This window comes from Canis lupus, chromosome 22 (assembly GCF_048164855.1).
Source record: "Canis lupus baileyi chromosome 22, mCanLup2.hap1, whole genome shotgun sequence".
Taxonomy (NCBI): domain Eukaryota; kingdom Metazoa; phylum Chordata; class Mammalia; order Carnivora; family Canidae; genus Canis; species Canis lupus.
Genome location: NC_132859.1, coordinates 14,195,118 through 14,222,711, shown reverse-complemented (window position 1 = coordinate 14,222,711; position 27,594 = coordinate 14,195,118). Strand labels below are relative to the sequence as shown.

The following is a 27,594-nucleotide window of genomic DNA, read 5'->3' as shown; positions in this document are numbered from 1 at the left end:
TTCATTATTTCTTCAATATTTCTTTTCACTTGAAACCCTGTATCCTTTTATGTAATTTTTCTCTATTTTACAAATGATCTAAGCTTCACTTTACCCCACAGCATTTGAAGTGTTTGATCTTCATTTCTCCCATTAACTCTATGAAACTGCACTCTCCAATTTTTTTCTTGCTTTGTGTTTATTCTTAACTTTCACAGGTTTTTGTTTTTTAGCCTGACAACTCTAGGAATTTCCAAGGCTCAGTTCTTGGCCCACTGCTCTTAACTTTCTATATTTACTTCCTCAGAGAGCAGATCCATTTTTAGAGTGTTAAGTAGTACCATAAACACAGCTTATCTCTAGCGCTGAATTTCTTATTCTTTCTCTAGTTTGGTACCTCTCCAGATCTTAGAAGTTTTGCCAAATTTGGAATCAACTGTTGCTCAAAAAATAGAACACATCTTTTTCCTTATGTTAGCATCCATTTCCAGGTACCCTTTCATTGCTGGTCATATCAACATCTTAGGCCTCTAGTAACCCTGAGCACCCTCCTCACCATCATTCCCCTTAGGAATTTTGGTCTAACTATAAAACAGATGGTCTTTTATTGAAACACATTTTACGCATAAGTGATTATTTATTATTGCTAGAAAATTCTCCCATTGAAACAGGTGTCAGTGGAAAATATGCTGGTTTTTCTCTCTCCTGTTCACACTGTTACATAATCAGAACTTTGGTGCTATTTTCTATAAATTAGGTTTCTATTTATAATATATAATTTCTATAGCATATATTTTTTCTATAGCATATATTTTTAGACTAAATCTAATGTATGACTACTAGGAAGAAGAAGGGATTTTAAAATATTATCTCCTTGTATTTTAAAAAAATGTATACATAGCAAAGATTTTATGAAACTTAGTAAGAGAACCAGGCAGATGCTACTGCAGGATCAAAGGATCTTCGTGCATTTTTATTTGTAACAAACAGGTCTTTGGGAATTTGGATTTTCTTTTTTAGAGAAAATACCCATTTGTGCAAATTCTGTTATTGTGTGGTTCCTTTCTCACTTTTTCAAGAAATACTTTATTAGAAAAAAAATGTATCTGTGTATCTCAGGTTGAATTGTTTTGTAATGAGGTCTTAACTAACTTGGGAAAGAAAATCAGAAGAAACCAGTTACACTATTTTTCTTAACTAAATGTTTATTTTATCCCAAAAAGTATTCAGGAAGCACAGTTTACTACTAGGGGTATTTACAAGATTATGAGAGCTTACAATTTCACTGGAGAAAAAGACTCTAATATCTAATAATTTATACACACACACACACACACACGCACACACACAAATAACCCTGAGATAGGAAGACTGGAGATAATAAACATCTATAGAGGACAAGTAGACCAAAAGAATTTACTAAAGAAAGGAATGAACTGTACTTATATCACTGGAAAAAAATAGGTAGGTAGGTAAATAATTTACTTTCATTCATCAGATTCTTACTGTAGGCAGGGCATTGTGATGGGTTCTGGGCTGGGGATGGAGAAGAGTATGATAGAGACTTGTACATGATATAGTTTTTGCCCTTTAAAAGGAGCCTGTCCCATGGTTGACAAAAGAAAGTACATAAATTGCTAAGTAGAAGATGGTGCATAAGCATTACAAAATAAGCATTATTGGAAGTTCAATAAGGGGTATATTGTATCAGGTGGTATAGATAAGGTTAAACCTTTATTGAAGAAAGTGGGCTAAAGCTAAATTTTGAAAGATGAATAATATCTGGATGAAGAAATGGGAGATGAAGTTTCTTAATGAAACAATTTCTTTATTCCTTAGTTTTAAATTTAGACAAAACAGTATTTAACTCTATTTGTAGAATGCAGGAAACCCAGGTTTTTAGTCACAGATTTGCCTCTGATAAGCTATGTAATCTTGGACAGTCAAGACTTCTGGGTTAGATTTTAAAACTTCCTAGCCAGTTCTTTATTTACGTTAACCCTTCAGTGCTTTCATACCTAAGCTATAAAATAGGAATAATAATAAAATGGGAATAAACATTTCCTTAATTTCAGTGTTATTGTGAAATGATATTCTTCATATAAATTGAAGGTATCATCAGTTATTTTCAGATGACTGAACAAAGCTGGCATATTCAAGAGATATATTTTTAAAAACATGTTTTTAAACCAAAGCTTTTACTTAATTATTTATAGATTGAAAACTGTAACTATGCAGTGGAACTTGGGAAGACTGAGGCTAAATTCTCCTTGGTTGGCATTGCTGGGCAGGACCTAAATGAAGGGAATTCAACACTTACTCTGGCACTGGTATGGCAGCTGATGAGAAGGTAAAGGCTGATATATTTATAGCAATACTGTTTCCTTCAGCAAGTTATATGAACTAAAATTTTGGCTATTTTTGAGAATAACAAACAATTACACAGTGTAAAATATATTTTTAAATGATTTACCGTTGATAATACATTTTGTGTAAAAGTGGGTCAAATCTCTGGAAATGATCACTTTTATTAATGCCTCTTAAAAACTGCTATGTAAGGGATTTTTTTTTTTTAATACTGTATAGTAGTTTTTGTTTCTGATTATGAGCTTTGCAACTTTGGAATGTGACTAAATGCAAATACCAGAAAAAGGTAGAAATATTTATTAGAACCAAAATACTTAAATATTTATCTAATATTGATATAAATGATGTGATCAAATTTCATCCCTTTCTCCCCTTTCACTCTCAAATATACATTTTTTCTGTTACAGGTACACATTGAATGTGTTATCAGATCTTGGAGAGGGTGAAAAAGTAAATGATGAAATTATTATTAAATGGGTCAATGAGACTCTTAAAAGTGCACAAAAACCCACTTCTATATCCAGTTTCAAGGTAATCAAAAGCTGTTTAAATTTTGTTTTTGTAAGAAATTAGGTTTAGGAAGGAATTTTTATTGAAAATTACATTGGTTTAGGTCTAGAGTTACATTAACATTATATCTCAGAGACACAATTTATAAACTTAGGCTTATTAGCTATTGGGCATCTGTAAAGCAAAAATATGGTTTGAATTCTTATACTTTGGTTGTCCTATTGAGTATAGATTCAGGTTAATATTATCAGACTCTGGTCATCTAATCTTAAGAAAGAAATAGAATAGAACCATAAAACCCAATTGTCAAATAAAAAAGAAAGATTAAAAAAAAAAAAAAACATTGTTTATATAGGACCTATAATGTTTTGTGCTCCCTAGCAGCAGTCTCAGAATTGTATTGACATCATTTCCAAGGCATAACAGAGACAGCCAAACCGATTCAAGTGGGAATTGAGAAAACTGGTAGGAAAAAAAATCTTGTCATCTGGCTTCATAATGGCACTTAACACTCACTTCCGAGCATTTGTGGATGATTCATAAAGCATTCAAAGTGTAATCTGCACATATATACCCACTAATTTTCATGCATTTCCATTGTGTGTCGCTTTTGCATGCAACATGATGTTAGCTACAAATAAGCATGTCTGCTTGTACACATTAATTCAGTGAGCCTTGTGTTTGTGATTTTACTATGATAAGTGAAAAATCAGCAATTTGGTGGGGGTTTTCTTAGTGAATAAGAATGCAGATGAAACCCTAAGCTTTCCTAAGAGTTATCTATCCATCTTTTAGTCTTTTCTTTGCCTTTGTACTGTATGTTTAACAACATTTTAGAGCAGGGGAAATGTCAGAAATTGATAAATTCAGTCTCAACTAAATACTGAGCCCCAATGTGGTTTTAACAGGACAGCTGGAATATGGCAGAGGTGTTGACTGAGTCCTAGCTCAAGTGTGCTTCTTTTTTGCCATCTTGGAAGGAACTAATCACTTTGAGTTTTTGTTGTTGCTTATTTCAAAAAAATGAACTAAGAATTTTCAGTCCATTATTTGTTTTTATATATTTTAGACATAAAACACAAAAATGTAAAACAGGGAAGGGGACATATGAAATTCTCTAATTGATAATTACTCATTAAAATTATAATGAAATTTTATGCATTTGTACATTAGTTGATGAAAAATAATAAGCATTTATATATTTAAATCAAATACACTGAGAAAATATTCAGAAACAAATGTCTATTGAGCTCTTACTATTAAGTAACATTTATAGATAAGGAAAAAGATACAGAATATAAGAAATTAATTTGGCCCTCATGGCGTTTGCTATTTATTAGGAAGACAAAACTTTCATAACTGGAATTTTCATAACAAGCTAGAAGAGGGTCCGTCTTGAATAAAGGCAAATCGGAGAGGGTTAGGAGAAATAGTTTGGCTAGAGAGGATAGTTCCTAAGGGTATAGTGCTAGATAGAGTCTGGGTCAAGATTGTGGAGGAATCTGGCTTTAATAAAAGTTTATTAATATTGGGAGTAATGTAAGAAAAGTGACAATTTTAGTAATTTTTTAAAGATCTCCTTATTTATTTGAGAGAAAGAGAAAAGTGGGGGTGGGAGGAATAGAGAGGGAGAGAAGCCGACTCCCCACCAAGTGCGCACAGTGGCCAGTCCCACAACCCCGAGATCACAACTTGAGCTGAAATCAAGAGTTCAGTGCTTAACTGACTGAGCCACCCAGGCACCCCTAGGAATACTCTTCTGAACATGGTGAGCAGGATGGATAGTAGGAAGAAGGGTGTAAATTCAAGGACAGTGCCTAAGAAGCTGAGGCAGAACTCAAGGTGTGAAATGATGAGGATCTGAATGGAGTTGGGCGTGGGCACAGGAAATGTTAAGAATGGATAGTTAGTTATTTGCTATTGAAAAAGAACAAGTAGGATTTGGCTTCTTGATTTAGGGAAGCACAGGAGAAAGAGGAGTTAAAACTTGATGGTTTAGGCCTGGGTAACTGAAAAACAGATAACACTTTTAACAAATGGGAATCTCAGGAGGTACAGCTGCTTTCTGGAAAAGGTGATGAATCTGTTTTAAGTCTGCTGGATTTGAAGTAATGTTCAGGAAATGAGCTAGATGACAGGAAATGTTAAAACTGGGAATACAGACTTGGTCATCAGTTAAATAGAAGAGATAGTTGAAAATAGGAGTCCACAAACCCTCTAAGGGAGAAAATGCACAGAGAAAAAGCAGACTTGAGAGTTTTACTTAGATCCCAGGTAGTAGGAACATAATGCAAATGTGCTTGGCATTTATTTAGTGGGAGCTTGATAACAGAGTCTTTAAAGAGGCTATAGTTAAGAAATGTAGCAGCAAATGCTAAAATAAAGTTGGGGTGGGGAGGCTTTTTTCCCCCAACTGTAGAAGGCATTATATTTGAAGCCTATTATAAGTGTTACTAGTAAGAATCTACTAATCATAATCAAGGCAGTATCATACTGAGACATTTTAGAAAAGACAAATTTGCCCTTTTTAGTTACAAACTAATTTTCCCTCATCAAGGTAAGGAAATGTATGAACACTGAATGAAATATGAAATTGTTGAATCACACTATATTGTACACCTGAAACTAAGAGAACATTGTGTGTTAACACGGGCTTAAAATAAAATAAAAGAAGATGAGGATGTGGTATATCCATAACAATAATCTTAATTACCTTTATTGAGTTCTTTGTGCCACCATGCTAAGCACTTTACAGTTTCTTTTAATTCTCTCAATAACTCTATAAGCAAAAAGGAGAGCATTAGAAAAATTAAACAACATGTCCCCTTCATACAACTAACCATTGAGCAGAATAGCTGGATTTCACATCCAGATCTGACTGCAGGTTAAAAGCCAAACTGTAGTTCTGTGTCCCTGGATTTGACTTCAGCTCAGACATTTATTAGTTGTGTGACATACTGCTCATTCATCTCATAAATATTCAAAGCTTACCTTGTATCAGGTTGCTTTGCTAGTCACTGTGGCTACATAATGCCCTCAGCGTGTTTACTTCAGGAAAGGAAGCAAAGAAGAAAACAGGAATCACTGTGTGGGGTGTCAGCGTACTAATCAGCTAAGGGGAGTAGGAAGCACATGAGAGGGGCATGTGTTTTATAGAAACCTTAGCAGTTTATACTAACTCCTTTTGATAAATAAAGTTGAATTTACTTCTGGTTCACCATTCAATATCCGTATGACCTTGGGCAAATTATTAATTTCTCTGTGCCTCTGTTTCCCCATACTTAAAATGGAGATATTAATAATACCTATCTTCTGAGTTTGTTATCAAACTAAATAAGTTAACACATGTAAAGAGCTCAATAGTATCTGGACATTTTAAGGGCTCAGTACAAGCGGTTTGCTACACTACTAGTATGGCAACATATAACGGGCATCATATGGAGAGGTTCCTCTTGAGCTTTTTAGAGAACTCTGGTTGCCACATCACTGTGTTTCCACTTCTATTTTTAATAATGACAGAAAGAATAATGGCATGGAATGTTCTAATAGTAATGTGTATCAAATTAAGAGAGAGGGATGGTACAATTCGTTATCTTGAAAATCAAGCCAAACTCGAAGCTAATTCTTGAGAGTCTAAACTCAGAAAGACTTGATCACCCTAGTTATTTTTACCCCTCTACTTCTACTTCCCCCCCAAAATCTGTTTCATAAAATGAACATTCCTGAAAGTAAAGAATATAAATTTTTCTAAAATTAACAAATGTAGTGGCTCATAGATCATGCCCCCCCCCCCCCCGCCCAAAGTAAACTGTTACTTTTCTTCACATGGCTTCAAATTGTTTTTTCAAAACTTTATTAATTTGTCTAGGAACTGTAGTATATGCTTTCATTTATATTAATATTCCCAAGAATCCTGTGACATTCTCATAGTAGTGGTTAGGGAAGGGTGCTTCCTTTTGGCTTTGGAAAATGGAAACCCAATTTAAAGTGGTTTAAACCAAAAGGAAAGGTACAGAATAGCAGAAATCCAGAGGTAGGGTAGATTTCAGTGTTGGTTGAGTCAGTAATTGAAGAATGTCATTCAGGACTGAGGCTTTTGTCCATCTCTGCTTTGCCATCTACAGTGCCAACTTCACTCCAAAGCTGGTTTTCCTTTTGATAATAGAATAACTGCTGACTGGGACAAAGGTTTCATCCTCTCATTCACATAGAGGAGGAGGGTTGCTGGTTTTCCATAGCTCTTCCAGAAAATGGCAAGGGCCTCACGTTAAATTAGGCCCAAATTAAATCACTGTGCTAATCAGATGGGATTACTCTGGTTCAGACTAATGTTTTTGTTCATCTAAGGAGTCTTTTTAGACATTTTCTTTCTAAATTCCCCTTCCCCTGAAATTTTAATGCTATGTATATTACTGATTTTAATGCACTGTATGCTTTATACATAAAGAGTAAGTTTATTACCCAACCCCCAGAATGCATGGCCTAGACTAATTCAGGATCACCCCTGGAGCTGTGGATGGGGTCAGCTTTCCTTGAAGCACATGTCCATGTGAGGGGAATATGGATACAGAGCAAAAATGTGAGTTCTGTTAGGATGGAGAGAGTAGTAAGGAATGAGTAGATTCTGGGTAGGCAAGCAGCAATGGCCACTATTCAAGCTGAAAGAACAAGTAATTTTTTTTTTCAAGTACTGGTAAGTGATAAAACAACTTAGACCAGGATTTCTGACTTCCAACTGAAATGGTCTATCCACTAGAATTTAGTTGTTCATTTTTAGTTCACCTTGGAGGTAACTTCAAAAATGGAGAGAATCTTGGGCATTACAGTCAGACAATTATGGGTTCAATTATTGGTTTTGTACCTACTGGTTGTGTGAACAAGTCACTTGAGCTCTATGAATTTCACGTTCATCCTCTTTAAAAGAGGTTTTTAGGAAAATTAAACAAGCTGGACATGTAAAGCAACAAGGATAATGCCATTGTAAATGTTAGCTCCTTTCCACTATTATTTTCATTTTTCTTTCTCAAAAATTTTAAGTGAAGGCTTAGGAATCCATGGTCTAAGAAATATACTACTAGAATTTGCAAAACTGTTAATTTAAAATCCATCTCCTGTTCCCTTTCAAAAGTATTTTTTACAGAATGGATACTATAGTTAGCATACTTTAAGAATTATCACATCTGCAAGCCCTATTTGGGTATGGTGACAGCTCCACATTGTAAGCTCTGTAGACACCGAAGGAAAAACATATTTTAAATCGTTTGTGAATTTGTAGAAAAGCTGAGTGTTGTAGAAAAGCTGAGTGTTCACTACAAAGATGATTTATAATTTGCTCTCAGTTATATGGTTATGAACCAGTCTGCTTATGAAAATTAAAAGTAAGATGTTTATGAATGATTCTTTATTTTCTAGGACAAAACTATTAGCACTAGTTTACCTGTTCTAGACTTAATAGATGCCATTGCACCAAATGCAGTTCGTCAAGAAATGATCAAGAGAGAAAACTTATCTGAAGAGGACAAACTGAACAATGCTAAGTAAGCTTTTTATGGTTTAAATTAAAACACAGTGGCTCTTTAATTTTGTAAATCCTTAGATAAGGTTACTATGTCTTTAACATTTTGAAGTACAGCTTATATGGGGAATATGATTTAAAGACTTAACTTTCTCATAAAGTTAATCTAATCAAAATATTTCATTCTTAACATATAGTAAGTGAAAACACAGTAGATAACAAATACTAAGATATTTTTCTTGTCTTTTCAAGATATGCCATTTCAGTTGCTCGAAAGATTGGTGCCCGGATATATGCCTTACCTGATGACCTTGTAGAAGTGAAACCAAAGATGGTTATGACCGTGTTTGCATGCTTAATGGGAAAAGGACTAAACAAAATAAAATAATGAAACATTTCATATGATTTTCTGCCACATTAAACACATTGAATGTCTCACAGTTTACAGAATTCTGAAATGTAGTGGGTATAAAACCAGAGATTATTTGTATGCTTATACTAGTATAATTCATTAATGAATTTAGTGTCTTACACTAGTTAGAATCTGTCAACATTTTTGGATAATACAACTAATTTACCAGTCAGTACTGATAATATGTTCATCATCAAGCTGATATTTCATAATTATTTTCATTTTCTGAAAGTCTTATTAAAACAAGACTAATTTATTCTTTTTCATGGTTCAAAAAAGATCAATATAAAAAAAATTTTTGCAGGTCCTGCTGTGCTTTGATTTGTGTGTGAGTGTTTATGTTAATTTTGATCATAAATGTATTCAGAGTCACTATCCAAGTTATTTTATTTTTTTCTTTCAACTATGTGAACTTTAACTTTTCTGTAAATTTCTATATTGTCTCAAATTTTTAAGTGACAAGTATTGTTCATTAGCATTAAACTTTTTTATATATGAGAACTAACTCTTTAAACCTCAAAATACATTCTCTTATATAAGTAGCAGGAGCTTTTTACTTAAAACTTAATTTTAACTGTACTTATATTTTATGTATGCTAGTTTGTAAGACAGCTTTAACTATGACGTGCAGCATATATGTTGGTAGACTGTTATTAGAGAAATATGTTTGTGTACATATATATTTTTTGAATCTGAACTACCCAGGTTTTCTGAAATGGAAAGTATAACTAATTCAGTCAGCCAACCATTAAGTGTTTATTGTAGTCCCACTATGTGTGTAACAACTTTTCAGTTCATAGATATTGGTATATGAAGAATTTCTTTTAGAACTATTCATTTTGAATGTGCATATGGTTATTTTTCAACTGGCTTCTTCCACATATTTATAGCAAAACATTGACTAGAGCATCTCAAGACACATTGACACTATACTGTTAGTTTCATATGACACATGTGAATTTTGATCTATACTGAAGACTAATTTAGAATATACCCACAGAATATCTTCAGCAGAAAGTAATACAAAGCTAATATTCAACATAGAATATTTTCACATGTTTTTTCCACAGCCTCCTACAAATTGGCAGTGTTTGGTTAATGACTGTGTTACTTGGGAATACCTAATCTTCAGACCTACTTTTGTGTGAATTTTTATCAGTAGACAGATTCTGCTGCTAAAAATTGAATTCAGAAATATGTTTCCTCCATTTTTCCACCGTTAGTGTGAGTGGACAATACTGCTACACAACAAAAATGCTGTCACTTTATCTCAGTGTGAATGAGTAGTCTAAACTTCTACCTATTGATTAAAACAGGTTGGTAAGAATGAGACTACTCATGTGTTTGGAATTTTTTAAGTGAAATCATCAGTAGGTGGAACTTTGAAATATATTCTTCTACAAAAGTGTTTTCCTTTACTTTTATATTTTGATGATTGTTTTCTTATATGAAGATTAAGATGTGTTCTTGTTCTAAGATTGATCAATGTTTCCCCTTTGATTTTTTCACCATTATATTTACTAAGTTATCTGATTTACATGAAATCTGGCACTTTAGTGTTCTTTTTCTCACAAAATATATTTAATAAAAACTCTATATACAAATGTGTCAATGTTCATTTCATTTAAAGAATACAGAACCTTGAAAATTAATCTATCATAAGTTTATTTTCCAGAAAAGAAAATAATTTTGTTTTAATTAGTAAAACAAAAAAATATTATTAGATTATTTTGAGGGAAATGAAGGTGGTTCTGTGGTTCTTTAATATGGAGAATTTTAGTAAAGACCAACTGCATTATTTCTATAATTTGGTTTGTGCTAAAATACTTTGAGGGAATCAGTTTATTAACATAAATTTGTTATGATTCAGGTATGATGCTAGAAACATGGGGATTAAGTTGAGAAAAGTATAGACAGTTCTCTAACTTCATTAATCTTCTAGAGGAGAGAGATAATAGGAATTTTAGATAGAGATAAAATGCAATAGGGGAAATCGTAAAAGAAATAGGCAAATGTGGCCTAAGAGTAGTGAGGGAGAGGCACAGAGTTTGAAGATGTATATAGGATCTGGTTTTGGGGGGTTCTTTTTGTTTTTTTTGTTTTGTTTGAAGTAGGCTCTGTGCCCAACGTGGGACAAGAGTTATATGCTCTGTTGACTGAGCCAGCCAGGCACCCCTGTTCTACTTTTTTGGGGGAATCTGTTCGACTTTTAATACCAGATCTGAATCTGGATTTTTTCTCTTCTCCAACTGAAGTTAATGGTCTTCTCTTTTGTACCTGCAGATTGGTGAGTTGCTTTGAGTAAAAGTGCTGCTTCTGAATCCTACAAGCCATTATTCATCATAATTCTATCATTAGTCTTACTATCACAGATGCACAATAAACCCATTATACAGGGGATGCTAAAATACCCCAATTTATGCTGGATAAAGTGTGTACCAGAGAGGCAAGAGAGAAGAAAATGCTGCTTCTGAGATGATTAAAAAAAAAAAAACTTCTAAAGAACAGGATACAGTTGCAACACTGACTTACTTTGGAAAAGGGAAAACCCTCTAATACTTTGCCTCCTAGAATTATCTAGTAAAGTAGGTTGGAATTCCCCTGAATCTAAGAAATTATCCCTTGTGGGAGTCCTTATGGATGAGAAATAATAAACCAAGAAGCTTGAAAAGACTTCAGATTAAAGTGGTTTTTATATTTTGAGCCATCTGAATGTTTACCTTCCAACACTCTGGAACTTTTGGATGGGTCAGGGTTAGAGCTGTCCTACTGAGTGAAAATTTTACTGGACTATGAAGAGTGTTTAAGTGAGCACACATATAAACCCACATACATACATCTTTGTTCAATGGTCACAAAGTGACAACAATTTTGACATTCCACCAAATATGCAAACTTGGAAACAGGATAGAATGGAGTAGAGTAATGATACATGATAAGAAAAACCTAAAATGATTCAATCGATAGTCAGCTATTTTGAAGTAAACACATGATAATGTTTCGAAAGGTGGGCAATCTTGTCATCTACTTAAGGCCTCTTAAGATCTAGAGAGGACTGGGGATCTCTGGGTGACTCTGCGGCTTAGTGCCTGCCTTCCCTCCAGGGCTGGGCCCAGGGCCTGATCCTGGGGTCCCAGTATCGAGTCCCACATCAGGCTCCCTGCATGCAGCCTGCTTCTCCCTCTTCCTGTGTCTCTGCCTCTCTCTCTCTCTCTGTGTCTCTCATGAATAAATAAATAAAAATCTTTAAGAAAAAAAATCCAAAGAAGACTTTGAATGATGAGAAAGACATATTTGGGATATTTGGGAGTTCGTGCTGGCAAGAACAGAGATAGAATAAATCAACCCGAATAGGAAGTATTTACTTCCCTCAAATATAAGATATTCTGACGTAAATTTTTGTATTGCCTTTTAAAACCTAAAGCACTGAGGGCACAATTTTGATTTTTGTATCGTTCTTGTGGAAAGCAGTTAAGTATTCAAGATAGAAGTTGCAGCTTTACCTCCTAGCTTTTAAAGGTGCAGGAATCTGCTTTAAATAAAAGCTTGCTTTAAAAAAAACTATTCAAGGAAGTCATCCTGTGCCTCAGTTAGCGTTTGCCTAACACACATCTTATAAAATCAAATTTATAAATGTGAAGACACCGCCGGAATGACTGTAGTTAGATTCTTAAAATGTGCTTATCCAGCGGTTACTTACACACGTCGGTGCACCTGAATTACATGCGAATAAATGTATGACAGTCGTGCCAATTTTACATCACCAAACAAGTTGTTGAAAAAAAAAAAAAAAAAGGGCTGGAAATCGGCACAGCTGGCCCCAAACGCACACACACCCCAGCCTAAGTGTACTGCGGGGCCAGGGTCCCCTCCTTTCTGCTTTGCCTAAAGGACACAAACGCGAAACCATTAAGACGATTCCACAGGGGATTCGACTAAACGTTAGGTCGTCAGAGTTTCAAGTCACCGAGCCGGTGCGTGTCGTTATGCAGCAGGAGGCCGCAGGGGAGTTACCTGACGGCGGCAAGCCGGCTGTGGAGACGCACGCACCGCTCACCTAGCCCTCGGCAACCGTCAGCCTCTCAGGTCGCGGCCGGCCCGCGGGGAACGGGGGGCGTGGCACACGCAGGCCCCGCCCCCGGGCGGCCCCGCCCACCGCCGAGCCCGCCCCGGTGTCGTCGCTGCAGCGGAGCGGAAGATGACGTGAGGGGAGTCGCGAACAGCTCCAGGCGCAGCTGGGCCGGCGGTTCCCACAGCGCGGGAGCCCGACGTGCGCAGAATCGCTCTCGGAGCTCCTTCCCCACAGATCTCTCGTCCTCCTCCCGGGCCGGGCCGCCCCCAGCGCGGCCCCTGCGGCTCCTGGCACGGCCCCGCGCTCGGCTGCCGCCCTGGCGCGCGCCACTCTGTCGTCCCCGGAGGGGCGCGGACCGGCTCGGCCCGGGCGCCGGCGGCTGGGGAGGGGGCGCTGGCCCCGGGGCCGCGCATGCGCCGCCACCAATCTGGGGCTGTCAGTGGAGGGCGAGTGCTGGCTCCGAGGGGAGGCGACGCCCTTCGGGGCCAACGGGCCGCGCGCGGAGGCGGCCGTGGGAACGACTCATCCCTTTTCCAGCCCTGGGGCGGGGCTGGGGTCGGGGTCGGGGCTGGCGGGGGCCCCGCCCCCGTCTCCTGGCCTGCCCCCTTCATGGGCCGCGATGATGGCGGCCCTGTACCCGAGCACGGACCTCTCGGGCGCCTCCTCCTCCTCCCTCCCTTCCTCCCCATCCTCCTCTTCGTCGCCGAACGAGGTGATGGCGCTGAAGGATGTGCGGGAGGTGAAGGAGGAGAACACTCTGAATGAGAAGCTTTTCTTGCTGGCGTGCGACAAGGGTGAGAGCTAGGCCCCTTCCTCCACTGGTGGGCGCCCCTGCCCTGCGCACCCTTCGCCCTCTCCCCAGCCTCCCCGCGGGGCGCGCTGTCCTCCCGCGCCGAGCGCCTGCACCCGCCTGGCCCGCGGTCTCTCCCGGGCCCGGCACCGCCTCTGCCCCGGGAGTGTGGAGCCGGCGGGCGGGAGCAGCCGGAGGGCAGCCCTCGGGGCGCCGCACCTGGGGCGGCTCGTCCGGCCGTGGCCCCCGCCGTGGGGTCGAGCGTTTAGGTAGCGACTCGCTGATCCAGACCTTGGGGTGCTGAGCGTCCGCCTCTCCAGGACCTGGGCTCCCTCGCAGAGCTGCTTTGCTTTGCTTTTCTTTTCTTTCTGGGATCGCAGAGGGTTCGTGTACTTTGGGACCTTCTAGTTCTAAAATTCCATGACCTTGCTCAAGGCTCCTCGTGTTCCTGGGCTCCCACCTGGTTTCTCTTTTTCATTTTCTTTAACCCCGCACTCGTATTATTAGCTCCAGTCACCCATTGCCTTGGTGTCCAATGACTGTTGAATGGGGTTAGGTGAGGTCAGTGTCCTAGGAGGAGAGAAAGATAGGACTGGAGAAATCATGCCGTAGTGACCAAACTTTTTTATTTTTATTTTTACTTTTTAATTTTGGGAAGTTAGTTCGTGCATTTCATTGGAGAAGAAGGGTTATTGCTCCCGAGCCTACTCTGGGGGAAAAAAATGGTCATGCAAAAGACAATTACAGGGCAAAACTGTGGAATGTATTTAATGTGTTTTTCTCCCCCCCCCCCCCGAAAAAAACCCAACAACAACTAGAAATCAATCACTTTTATGGCCATAATAAAATCTCTTCACTTAAGCATGCTTTCTGTTGATGCATATCATAAAAGGAATGGGAAATTGATTGCCCTAAGACGGCTTTTATTTCCCACATGTAAGAAAATGCTGTAATTTTCCTCTTTCTGAAGTTCTTAAGTTGCCTTACAGTGGCCATGCTCACTTAGGAATACTCTGTTCAGGATCCTGCCAACTTCCAAATATAAACCCAAAGGGCGACTTACACTGAAAAGATTAAGTACAGAGGATTTTTTTGTCTGTATGTATGTGTTTTTAATAAATCACAGCCTCTCTAACCTCTCTTACTGCTTTTGAAATAGGATTTTATCCACACAACTTTTTGAAAACACATTAACATATAAACAGTCCACCTATGTCTGTTGTTAGACACTTTTATATTCTTATGTAAAAGAATTAAGTTATAATATAAAAGCCTTTGTTAAATAAAGTCCAGCCTGGGCACAACTTTGATTAGTCTTAGAATTTAAGAACCAGAATATGTTTATACCCTCACAAAAGTCACTGTCTGTGGATTACATAAAATTACTTAATATTACTGACCTGAATTATCTGAGTTCTCTTCCCTCAAAAACTCTCTGAGAGGAGAAGGGACAAGGTTGTGTTGTACTAGAATGAGTAAGTGGCTGCTCCATCTACCCCAGCGTACTCAGCTGTGATTATTTTAAAGCAAACAGAAAGTATGTCAAGAAAGGGAATTTAATATTGCCGTCAAACTGAGGACAGAGGAATGTCATAGTGGAATGTGGTTGGAGAGAGTACTTGTATGGCACGTATATTTAGAATTGTTGCATAATCTAAGTCAAATGAAAGTTTTAATCTATGATAGTTTTGTAGTCTACCTACTAGTGTCAGTTGGAATAGCTTCCTATTCATCAGTTTCCCATTTTCTAACATCATTAAGATCCTTGGAGAGGTTTACCTTTTGGAGGTGGGGTGGAAAGTAAATATGCATTTTTTTTTTTTGCCCTTCCATAAATTAAAAAATTTTTAATGAGTGAGATTAAATAGATATTTTCTCTTGCAGGTATGTTGAAATGAATTCTCAGCTTAGATTTGAAGAAATAGCTTAAATTACATATTTATGGTATACCTTTAGATTGAAAAAATAAATTTGAATTATAGCAGTATTTTTGTTTGCTTACCTATCTGTATTCACTAATATTGTTAAGCCTTTTTTTGTGTATTTCACTTTTAATCTAAAAGTGAGAAGTTTCTTGAAGTAGCTGTAGCTTCCACTATTACATTGGAGCATTCATCAAACCAAATGACAAACATTTGCTAAAAACAGCCATTAGGGTAGAGTGTGTATGCTTTTCATAGATTTCATTTTATCCTGACAACCCCATAAGCCAGATCTGTTGTTATACTTATTTTACAAATGAGGAAAATGAGGTTAGGCAAAATTTTAAAATCACTTTGCTCAAGGTTACATTAGCTAGGTTGTGGTAGAACTCAGATCTATCTTGAGCCTGTACTCTTAGCCACTATGTTATACTGATCTAGTTGTAGTTGAATGAATGAAAATCATTTGTGTTAGAAAAAACACATCCAAATTTGGATTTATTATTTGGAGATTAAACTCTATACACTCTATGAATGCTTTGTAAATCTTGATTCTGTGGATTATATTTATCCAATAAAAGTAAAAAGCTTTAATAGCACTAGAACAAATCCACACTAGAATATCTATGTTTCTCATCCTTTCATTTAGCAATCATACTGTACATGTACATTCTAATATATTTCCATTTAGGGAGAGTTCCTAAAGCAAAAATTATGGAGATAAAGTATGCGTATGTTAGTGGATGGGTGTGTGTAGATAAAGGGGTAAGTAAAGAAAAAAAGTAGGAAAGAAAAAGATTTTATGTTTGATTTTATTGTTTGTATAGCTAGCTTTTCTGAAAAATGAGCTCGATAGATCTAGGCAAGTGCTGATCTCCTGGTAGTGGCTACTTAATAGTGGCTGTTATCTTGAAGTAGGTCAGAATCACGTATCATTGGTTCTTTTCTTTGTATAAAATTTGGAGGAAAAAGTGAAAGTTCCTATACCAGTGACAATCAAGTTATGTTCTCTGCCCCCACCCAAGTAAAATTCTCAGAAAGCACATTCATATTCTTTATAAACCTAGAACACTGCAACTCAGAGGTAAAAGATAACTGAAAGAAGAGCTGGCTGTTTTATGAAATATTCAGCAGGGTTCTTATCACCCACCTCTTTCCTCTCTTGTTGTGAATTAATATGATAATGAGCCATATTTATTTGTGGGAGCCTGTGGTTTATTCAGGCCTGCTGGGTGAAGAAAGAGTTAATATATTTGTTTAGAGAGCCCTTGAACTAAGTATAGTTCATGTTAATTCACCCCTTTTCATAGATGGTAGCTTTTAGTGTACATTCATGAGCTAAACCTATATTAACCCTTCGCCGATGGTCCGTTCTTGTGCAGAAAAAGGAAATGATGAAAGGATTTAGTCTGGATTTAGGCCCTGCCAACTCTCTATGAAGGGCATTTTTCAGGAAATTCTATTTGCAATTAATAAGTCAGGATGCTCTTTTTGAAATTTCAGCAGGGGGACCAGGAGGGATGGAGAGAGCTGCCCTAGGCCCAATCTAAAGTCTTAAAGCATCTTTGTAGTATGATTTGCTGTATTGTGTGGGAGGGTGTTTGATTTCCTGCATGAACTTTGTATACCTTTGGGCTAAGCATGCTTTTAAAATGAGCAGCGCATCTGGGAGAAGTAATACTAAGCTGCAATTTTTTTTTAAGCTACCATTTTAATAACACCTTACTTAATATATTTAATGGGACTTTTTAAAAGTCCCATTTATTTGATGTAAACTAAAGTTTTTATGTAAACTGATAAAGGATATAAACTAAAATTTTATACAATTTACAACATCACTGAATTGGATCTCAAGTCATAGACTAATTACAAAATAAACATTGCCTCTAATTTTTTTCTAATAGATACAGGAATATACTGTTAATAGTTTTTAATTTGTCAACTAATTTACTATGAAAAAAAGCATCACCTTCTATGCTGTAAGTATAATTTTTTCCTACAGCAGAGTGAATCTTTGCTCCTTTGCCAGATGATATTCATTATCATGAATAGTCTTCAATAACAGTCATAAATGACTAAGAAGTTATAGTAATAATTGTCATGTTTTTTCAAAAATATTCAAACATACCATGTTTCTGATTATCTTTCATTTTTAAGGTTTCACTTATAACTGATTATAAAACATTGGGGTTTATGAGAAATACTGGGCTTTTTGCACATTTGGGTAAAACTATGTTTTTAAATCATCTTCACTATAAAAGTTGTATTTTTTTTTCTTTTTAGAATTTGATTCAAACTATTTAAATTTAGTATAGAGTTAACATTTTTAATCAGTATTGTCACTATTTGTATTTATAGTCCAGCACTAAATTTGTTATCTTTGTATTTTTTTACTTTGTTATTCTTTTTCCTTTTAATAATAAAATCTTTTTTTAAAGTGTCTTCAGGAATAGTCCTATTAGAATGTTGCAGTTGACACATACAAAAAAGTTTGTTATAGAAAATTGGTTTGAAAAGCTTTACAAATTTTTTTGACAGATAAATTCTCCCATACTTCACAACTAACTGAAAATTTGGATACTATAAAATTAAACTGATCAACATTAATGCTCCCATTTTAGCAATACTGAAATCTACCATCATACAGCAGAAAGTAAAATGAGATGCCATTGAAGAAAAGATGGAATCATCTATTCTTAATTGATATTGTAACATTTCTCCACTATATTTCTTAAGGGTTTATCACAGTTGGCCATGTTGAATTGGTTGCTAAAGATTTATGAGATTACCGTGGTGCTTTATGTACTATTTCATTTTTAAAAATCATTTAGGACTCACTACATTGATTTCCTGCCTTCTGGTGGGTTGCAGCCTGCATTTTGGAAAACATTGGTCTAGGAATATAATGAGTAAATAGGACAGTTGCTTAGGGTTAATAGAGAATGGTAGCAAAGCTCAAGTTTCATAGGGCTTAGTAAGCCACAATAAAAATTTTGGCAGGTATTTTAGGTGTGATGGAAAATCTTAACAATCATCAAGATTTTTGGGAATTGGATGATCTCAATTAAAAAAAGAAGATCATGCTGGCTGCTGGGAGGACAATGGATTTAAGAGATGGGGCTAGGAAAAAAAAAAAAAAAAAAGGATGGGGCTAGAGCAAGGTGGGCAAACTAGCATGCAAGCCAAATCCTCACCACCTGTTTTCTAAAGCCTGTGCACTAATAATAGTTTCTACATTTTCATTTTAAATGATTTGGAATAAGTCAAGAGAAGAATAATATAACATGAAAATTATATGAAATTTGAACCATAGTGTTCACAAATAAAGTTTTATTGGAACACATTGGAATTCATTTGTGTACATATAGTCTGTGGCCACTTCTGTGCTGTAAGGGCAGACTTGAATATTTGCAACTGTGATAGTATGGCCTGTAACACCTGAAATATTTACTGTATGGCCCTTTACAGAAGGAGGATGTTGACCCTTGTAATAGAGTATTGGCACCTATTTCAGTAAAGAGTCTATTACAAAGTCCAGGAAAGAGATGATAGTGGTTTTGACTGTGGGTAGCAGTATACATGGATACAAGTGGATGAGTATGGGAACTATTTTGGAGAAGGGGCGGAGAAAGCTTGCTATTGAATTGGTATACTTGTAGAATTGATTGAAAAAGTTTATTTTTCCTTTCCCGAAAAAAGAACCATCTAGCCAAAAAGTAAACAGATTATGTTGCATTTCCTTTTATATATTACATTTTAAAAGACAGAAGATTTATGTAACTCTTAAAAAGCAACTTCCATATAAAATGAAAAGCATTCATATATTTGTCTGACATAAAAAGGCATTTAAATTGTAATCCTTGCTCTATGACTAGCTTCTTGCTATGTATCTTAAACTTACTAATCTCTTTCTACATGATGCACTCATCCTAAATATTAAGACTGTTCTGGGCCTAACAGTATAGCACATTGTTTTAAATGGCTTGCAAATGTAAACTTAGGTGGAATACTTAGAAACCACTCTAGTTTCCTTTAGGTTCTGTGACTATAGCATGTAATTTTTCATTTGCATGAGTGTGTCACCTCTGGCAGGGTGAAACTTTTTATTATTTTTAGGGATGAAAATTACTTATTTGGTTTGTTTTTTAAGTTTCCTTCATTTTTTTTCCCCCTTGAATAGCCTCCTGACTGTAATGGAAATAGTCTTTGAAACCTAAAGTTAGAGTATCTGGCATTTGCAATACAATTACCCTTTAAACAGCAATCTAAAGTTTTAGCACATGGAGCAGTTGTTTCTTTCCATATGCTATACCTGAAATTTATAAAAATTTTTAAGAATTGTATTTATACAATTCTTCATACTTTTCTGTCTCTGGCAAATGACTGACTAGATAATCTGAAAACCCTTCTGCTTCAAATCACCTAAAAATGCCAGCTAACATATAACAAACATCCATTTAAATGAACAGCTGAGCTTTCAAGAAATTAAGGAAACACTTAACGTATAACAAACATCCATTTAAATGAACAGCTGAGCTTTCAAGAAATTAAGGAAACACTTATGATCCAAAAATGAGGAAAAGACTGAAAAAACAGGAATATGTGAGCTAACATTTTGGCTGTTCTGTGAATGGGGCAGGAGTTAGTTATGGGCCAGGCATTATAGGGATTTGAATTTCAGTGCCCATATGAAAACAGGTTACAAGGCGTTGAGTTTGCACAAAGTAGGAAATTGGCACAACATCTATGCATAAAATCAAGATCCTTAAAGCACTGGACCTGCAGCAAAGAGGTTTATGAAGAAAACCCATCCACTAGCACTGGGAGACTACAGAGAAACTCGTAAGAATTTGCAGCTGTAGTCTTGTTTCCTTTTGGCTTGGAGTTTAATATTACCTACTTGATCTGTGAAAATGTAAACTGAGAAACTGAGAACCTGAGAAGTAAATATAAAAAGAATTGATAGGATTGCAAAACCTCTGAATTATCCAGAAGAAGCAAACATAAAACATCCTTGATGTTTTCAAACTAGGCTGCCAGGATTCCCACAGTGAAGCTGCATGAAGAGGAGTTTGCAATACCCAGTTAAAAAATTCAGAAGACACTCACCCATTCTCAAGAATGGGTCAGTAAACACAATTACATCCCTAAGGCCCTCAGATAATTATCATATAGAAATAAAAAAATAAGTGTTTTTAAAATTACTAAAATCTTAAGGAAATGAAAACATAAAAGATTTGGAAAGGAATCCAATAAAACTTAAGTAAAAAATAGTCATTAAATTGAACACCAATAAAAAATAAAAAATAAAAAAAAATAAAAAAAAAAGTAACAAATAAAATAAAATCAACCCCTTAGTTTTGAAAAAAAAAATAAATAAATAAAAAATAGTCATTAAAAAATGAATGGGTTAAGGGGTTCCCTGGGTGGCTCAGAGGTTTGGCCCCTGCCTTTGCACAGGGCGCAATCCTGGAGCCCTGGAATCGAGTCCCACGTCGGGCTCCCGGCCTGGAGCCTGCCTCTCCCTCTGCCTGTGTCTCTGCCTCTCTCTATGTCTATCATAAATAAATAAAATCTTAAAAAAAAAATGAATGGGTTGGGATGCCTGAGTGACTCGGTGGTTGAGCTTTTGCCTTCAGCTCAGGTCATGATCCCAGGGTCTTGGGATTGAGTCCCACATCAGGCTCCCTACAGGGAGCCCTCTGCCTATATATCTCTGCCTCTCTGTTGTCTCTTATGAATAAATAAAATCTTAAAAATATTTTAAAAAATACATTAATAAATAATTGAATAAGAAATAAGGGGGGGGGAATTTGAATAAATTATCCAGAATACAGGAGAGAGAGGAATATTAAATCTTTAGAGACAAAGAAGTTGGAATGAGATGATCCAACATAATGTTTAATAGAAGTTCCAGTAGAAAAAAGTAATATGGAGACGAAGCAATATTTGAAGAGATAATAATGGCTGAAAATATTGCAGAATTTATGAAGGGCAGAAATTCTTGGATTCAGAAAGCCCAGTGAGTCCCTAGGTAAATAAAAAATTAGTCCTCACCTAGACACTAGCATTCTCTTAACACTAAGAGGTGAAATAAACTCCTCCACTAAGAGGTTTTAAACATTTATTTTCCGGTAAGAGTGCTAAATTTTCACTGGTCTGTCTGTATGTTCACTATTAGTTCAGCTTGTAACTAAGAACTTTGCTTTGTGAAGTGTTTGATAAGTTTTTGTCATAGAACAAAAGTGTCTAAATATTAATTAGTAGTGCTGTGAGGAAAATATTTCTTTTTGTGACTAATTTTCTTCTTGAGGGAACTAAGGAAATATACCATCAGTATACCAAAAAACTACCATTCAGCTTCTTCCAAAATGTGTGGGGACTTTAAAGTCATTGGTTAAAAGTAGTAGTAAATTTACTACTTTTACTTTAAACTTCTAATAAATTTACTACTACTTTTAACAAGTCATTGGTTAGTAAATTTATTAGAAGTTTTAACAAAAATCTGTTATTTTTCCTTCTTATTCACTCATTAGTTCAGTTTTAGGGTTCTTTCTACATCATGAAATTATTCATTTCTTTTTCCTTGGTTTGACTCTGATTGTTCTTTTCCTGTTTATTATTCATAGACTTTTAAGGAACAACTATATTTGCAAGTCATTTAAAATGGTCTATACATCTTAATGTTTCAAAAGTTAAATGAAGTAAAACAAAACCCACCTTGGTTAATTATTTAGCACTTCTCTTTTGATTTATTCCACCCAATTACTGCACTAGCTGGTCAACAGACAAATACAGTGGGCACTGGGTGAAAATGATAGCCTTCCTACTTACTCTCATTTTCCTCCAGGGGTCAACTGTTTTGATGTAGGCAGTCTGGAGTTAAGCAGAAGGTAATCTGCATGCTCCTGACAGGTCAAACTTCGCTTTGAAATATTCTCTCTTCAGCCTTTACCAGCATTGATCCTAGTCCTGCCTTGGAGTTTTGTGAGCTAAATATTCCCTGGTAATGTAAACAGGTTCATTAATGAGATAAGGGGTGTGTGTGTAGGTATGTGTGTATATGTGTGAGGTGTGTATGTATGTATGTGTTGCAAGAGTAAGGAGGAGAGGAAAGGAATTTCTGGCATCCTTCCCTCTTACTGTGTATACCTACTAGTATGTATACATTCACACTGCTTTTCCAAACTAGGTTTTCCCCTGTAAAACCACTTCTTACTAGCCTCTGCTTATTATTAGATCTTATTTTTAACCATTGTTATGTACCATTAAATGTGTTTACATATTTGAGATGTAAAACTTAAATCCTTTATGCTTCTTGTTTTTCTAGTTTTCCAGTCTGTACTTTTGGACATTCTTTATTGCTTTAAGTATCTTCTAAAAATTTCTCTCCTTATAATCAATCAGTTATGAATTTTAAACTAACAACTTTTATTTCAAACTGCACATTTAAAATTTTTTCTATTTTTTATGTTTGCAACTGATGTACATACTATTTTTCAGGATAAAGTTTTCAGCAGGAAATGTTCACATTTTCTTTGTACATTTCCATATACAAAAATGAGTTTAGGGTTCTAAATTTTCTTTTGAATCAACAGGCTAAGTTTTTAAAGTCATTCTTATCTAATATGTCTTAGATATTAAATTATGTTTGTATATTGTTATTTAGGTGACTATTATATGGTTAAAAAGATTTTGGAGGAAAACAGTTCAGGTGACTTGAACATAAATTGCGTAGATGTGCTTGGGAGAAATGCTGTTACCATAACTATTGAAAACGAAAACTTGGATATACTGCAGCTTCTTTTGGACTACGGTTGTCAGGTACAAGGCTAGATAATTCTATCCAGTAGCTTCTAAGTACTGTTAGATATGCTATGTTTTCTTCTTTCTTTCTAGTTTCCTTTCATCTCCCTTTTTTCCTTCCTTTTTTTTTTCTTATCTTTCTTTCACTTTATTTATTTTGACTTGAGCCACTAAAAGTTTTAAAAACAAACCCAAAAAAAGCCTTTTTAAGAAAGTATGTTTTGACTTGATTTATCTTTTCTCTCCCAATTTTTACTTTTTCCTCCCTTAAGTGTTTTATAACAGCTCACAAAGGTAAATTATCATGACTTATTAAAGATGACTGTTTTTATTACTTATGATATTACTATTTATGTTATATATCTAAAAATAGTACAAGTGTTCTGGAAGTGTCAGGGGAACAGGTTGTTCTGTGGCTCATGTAATTTACAAACATAAGAACAAAACGCTCCTGACTTGCAATGCAATTTTCACTTTGATTTTGGTTTTCTCTTGTGAAATTTTTATTAATTTTTTCTTTTTGTCTGAAGTTTAGTGTTTACAATTAAAGATGAATAATTTTTTTTTTAACTGGAAAATATAGACCTTTCTGTTTGTCTTCCTATCAGTTCAGGTAGAAAAGCAGGCATGCATGTAAGTCTTGAAAGAATTCAGTCAAGAGATTCTGAAGGAAATTTAATAATAATATTTTTCTTTTCTTTTGGGTTTACTTATGATGGAAGCACATGAATTCCAGCACTTTCCTTTTCTTTTAAATAGCATGATTGCTCTGTTGTAGCTTCAAATTAATGAAACTTTTTTATTTTGAGTGGCACCAGGAAGCACTCACAGAAAAATTTCAAAATATAAGTAGGTTAGTTCTATGTGCATTTTAACTGTGTGCATATATATAAGTGTTACAATATACGGTACTGTCTCTATGTACACATATTTAGAGTAGAAAAAGAAATTGCCTTCTCAGCAATTTCAGTTATCCAGAACATCACTGAGAACCAGAAAGTAAAAAAAATCTCTGAGCAGTAGCTGCCATGAAGTTTCCCATTTATGAACTTTAGTTATAGGAGTACTGGAGCCCGGCTTCAACTTTAACAAGCTTCAATACTTAGTCTTTAATCTATAGAGAATTAGAGGGGCAAGAGAGGCATGAAGGGCTGCAGTGAAACAAAAGGAGATACAGTACTTCTGACTCTTTTTAATAAAGAGGTCAACAGCATTACATATCTCATGATATCTGAGTGAGTTGTATGTTAGAATGGTAATTAATGTTTATAACAATGGCCAGATTAAGTAAGGAAAAGTTAAATTATATTCAGTACCTATTGTTTTAGAAGAGAGAAGAATGTGTATAGTACTTCTGAAAGCAGAAAACTTCCATCAAAATAGTTTAAATTTCAAAGTTAAACACTTAAAGGCATAAGCTTCAGTTACCTAGAAAATAAGGGTATAAAGAAAGATCCTAATGATTCTGGATAAATGAAGTATTATGGTATAATCATTATTTTTGTCTTTTTACATATATGATCCTATGTATATAATAATTCTGCAATATACATTGTTCTTTCTCATGGTTCCTGATCATATTTGAACATCATAGCCAGTCTATGTAAATGTTACATTTTATAGATCAGAAAACTGAGGCTCATAGACTTTAATGAATTGCCCAAAGTTCTAAAATAAGTGAGGGTAGAGCTAAGATTTGAGCTTTATCTTCTGACTGCAAATCCCATGCTCTTTCCAATTCACTGTGTTCTGTCTCAGGTTACCGCTGTCTAACCTATCAGTCAACAGTTGTCCAAGGCCTTTGGGTGTGATTGTGGAAATGAATAAGTAAAACATGAGTTCTGTACTAAAGGATATTAAAACTAAGTTGATAAAGTATTGTTGACCCTTGAACAATACAGATTTGAACTGCATAGGTCCACTTATATGTGGATTTTTTACAATATAGAACTGTAAATATTTCCTCTTCCTTAATGATTTTCTTAATATTCTCTTCTCCAGATTACTTTATTGTAAGAATATAGTATATAATACATATAACATACACAGTATGTGTCAATTGACTATGTTATTGGTAAGGCTTTGATCAATAGGAGGCTATTAGTAGTTGAGTTTTGGAGGAAGAATTTCAATTATATGGGGGTGGGGTACCCCTAGCCCCTGCGTTGTTCAGGGTCAACTGTGTACATGTGAATTTCAAACCAATTAAATAATGCAGAAGTGTATTTGATAAGTGCTGAGTGGTAATAATACTTGACCCTTGTATATTACTTTGAGGTTACAAAGTGCTTTCATGTATTTTATCTTATGTTATACTAGTGGCTCTCCGTGGGACAATTTTGCTCCTCAGGGGACATTTGATAATTTCTGGAGACATTTTTGGTTCCACAATTGGGGGATGGATCACTACTGGCATCTAATGAGTAGAGGCTAAGGGTGGTGCTAAACATCCTACAGTACACAAGACAGCATCCACAATGAAGAATTATCTGGCCCCAAATGTCAATAATGTTACTATTGAGAAAACATGTTTTATACTTAAACTTTTGTACTTTACAGTAGATGTTTTGGAAGCAGAAAAGAGAAGTTTACTGTGGATTGAGCTATCAAGTTTTCATGGAAGAGTGTCCGTTGAGCTCAGCCTTCGAACATTAATAATTGCCAATATTTATATAGTGTTACTGTGTGCCAGGAACCTTAAATATATTCACTTCCTTAACTCTCACAACAGCCCCATGCGGTACTATTATTATTTCCATATTATACAGAAGGAAACCAAGGTACAAAAAGGTTAAGTAACTTGACTGAAGACACTCCACAAATAGCAGACCTGGAATTAGAACCCAAGTTCTGGCACCAGAATCCATGCTTTTACCTCCTACCCAGAACTACTCTCAAAAATGTGTAGATAGCTCCAGCATAGGGGATGTGAGGAAGGATGTTAACAAAGGCATGAGCAATGTATATTTTTGAGAGAATGAGATGACTTAGCCTTTTTTTTTTTTTTTTTAAATCTACGATAGTCACACATAGAGAGAGAGAGAGGCAGAGACACAGGCAGAGGGAGAAGCAGGCTCCATGCACCGGGAGCCCGACGTGGGATTCATTCCCGGGTCTCCAGGATCGCACCCTGGGCCAAAGGCAGGCGCCAAACCGCTGCGCCACCCAGGGATCCCCTGACTTAGCCTTTTGAACAAAATATTTGGGTTTGATAGTAGTGGGAAATATCTGGAAAAATAACTAAAACAAAACTAATGAAAAGGACCTGAATGCCAGGCTAAGAAATTTGGGTTTATAGACAGTGGGGTCATTAAATGAGTTTTGAGAAAGGATGTGATGTGTCCAGTGATATTTTAGGAAAAGTGTTCTAGTGGTTGTGTTCAGTATAGATTGAGAAATGGAAAGTGGAGAAAGCTATAGCTTGAGTGAGCAGTTTTTATAGTAATCTAGATATGAAGAGGTTAAAGCCTGAACTATAGTAGCTATAAGAGAAAATAATGGCAGATGTGAAAGATGTTATGAAGGAATAATTGATAGAACTTAGTATTTAAATTTGGAGGGGAGAATTGAAAAGCAGACCAAGATAATTTGGAGATTTTAAACATAGGTGGTTGGGAGAAGGATGAAAGAAAAACAGGAAGTTAAGTCAAGGTTGGGGCAAAGAAATGTGAATTTAGGTTTTAGCTTTGTTTATTTTGGGACTATCAGGCAGTCTACAGATGGAAATTATATCTCTAGGGAGAGATCAGGCTGGAGAGATACAGCAGTCACGGGGACACAGGATTATCACCTGCATCATAAAAGTGGTTGATATTACAGAGGAGAGTGAATGGCTGGTGCTGATTTTTTCTCAGGGAACATCTACATTAATAAAGGCAATAGAAGGAAAGAGTTCGATTAAAGGAGTTAGGGTAGCAGCATTGTGAAAACCAAAGGAGCAGTTTTAATATGTTGCTTAGAAATCAAAGAAAATGAAGGGGTAGGAAAGGCCATTGAATTTTGAAACTGGCATCAGTAAAGTTAGAGAAAATGATCTGCATGAGTTTGGGAAGTTTTACAGAGTGAGAGGAAGAAAAGTTGAGTGGTAAGAGAAAGACAGGATCAAGTCAAGATAGCAAAGAATGAGGAAGTATTTCATATTTTGGGAGATGGAGGCTAGGACTGATATTTCTGTAAATGAAGGCCAAGTTCTTATAGAAGTCAGAAGAGTACCAAATAGAA

General features: G+C 36.0%; 2 protein-coding genes and 1 long non-coding RNA gene across 13 annotated transcripts in view; 2 read left to right on the top strand and 1 right to left on the bottom strand.

Moving 5' to 3' along the window:
* The window catches only part of PLS1 (plastin 1), a 103,503-nt gene extending 93,116 nt beyond the window's left edge, over window positions 1-10,387 (top strand). For both annotated transcript variants that reach the window (XM_072792410.1, XM_072792411.1), the window contains exons 13-16: window positions 2,196-2,329; window positions 2,754-2,877; window positions 8,269-8,393; window positions 8,624-10,387. In XM_072792410.1, coding sequence (XP_072648511.1) covers window positions 2,196-2,329; window positions 2,754-2,877; window positions 8,269-8,393; window positions 8,624-8,759 — 519 coding nt within the window. In that variant the 3' untranslated portion in view covers window positions 8,760-10,387. The remainder of the gene's footprint in view (window positions 1-2,195; window positions 2,330-2,753; window positions 2,878-8,268; window positions 8,394-8,623) is intronic.
* LOC140613913 (uncharacterized) overlaps window positions 1-12,955 on the bottom strand; it is a 28,839-nt gene extending 15,884 nt beyond the window's left edge. Inside the window, exons 1-2 of the long non-coding RNA XR_012014833.1 lie at window positions 12,798-12,955; window positions 5,570-5,635 (exon numbers count right to left, since the gene is read on the bottom strand). This is a non-coding gene — a long non-coding RNA (uncharacterized lncRNA). The remainder of the gene's footprint in view (window positions 1-5,569; window positions 5,636-12,797) is intronic.
* A 298-nt stretch (window positions 12,956-13,253) lies between these two features.
* The window catches only part of TRPC1 (transient receptor potential cation channel subfamily C member 1), a 107,396-nt gene continuing 93,055 nt past the window's right edge, over window positions 13,254-27,594 (top strand). For 2 of the 10 annotated variants that reach the window (XM_072792407.1, XM_072792405.1), the window contains exon 1: window positions 13,343-13,649. In XM_072792407.1, the coding sequence (XP_072648508.1) occupies window positions 13,617-13,649 (33 nt within the window). In that variant the 5' untranslated portion in view covers window positions 13,343-13,616. Of the gene's footprint in view, window positions 13,650-23,236; window positions 23,392-27,594 lie in introns of all 10 variants that reach the window. The other 8 variants (XM_072792406.1, XM_072792408.1, XM_072792400.1 and 5 more) reach the window with 7 other exon arrangements.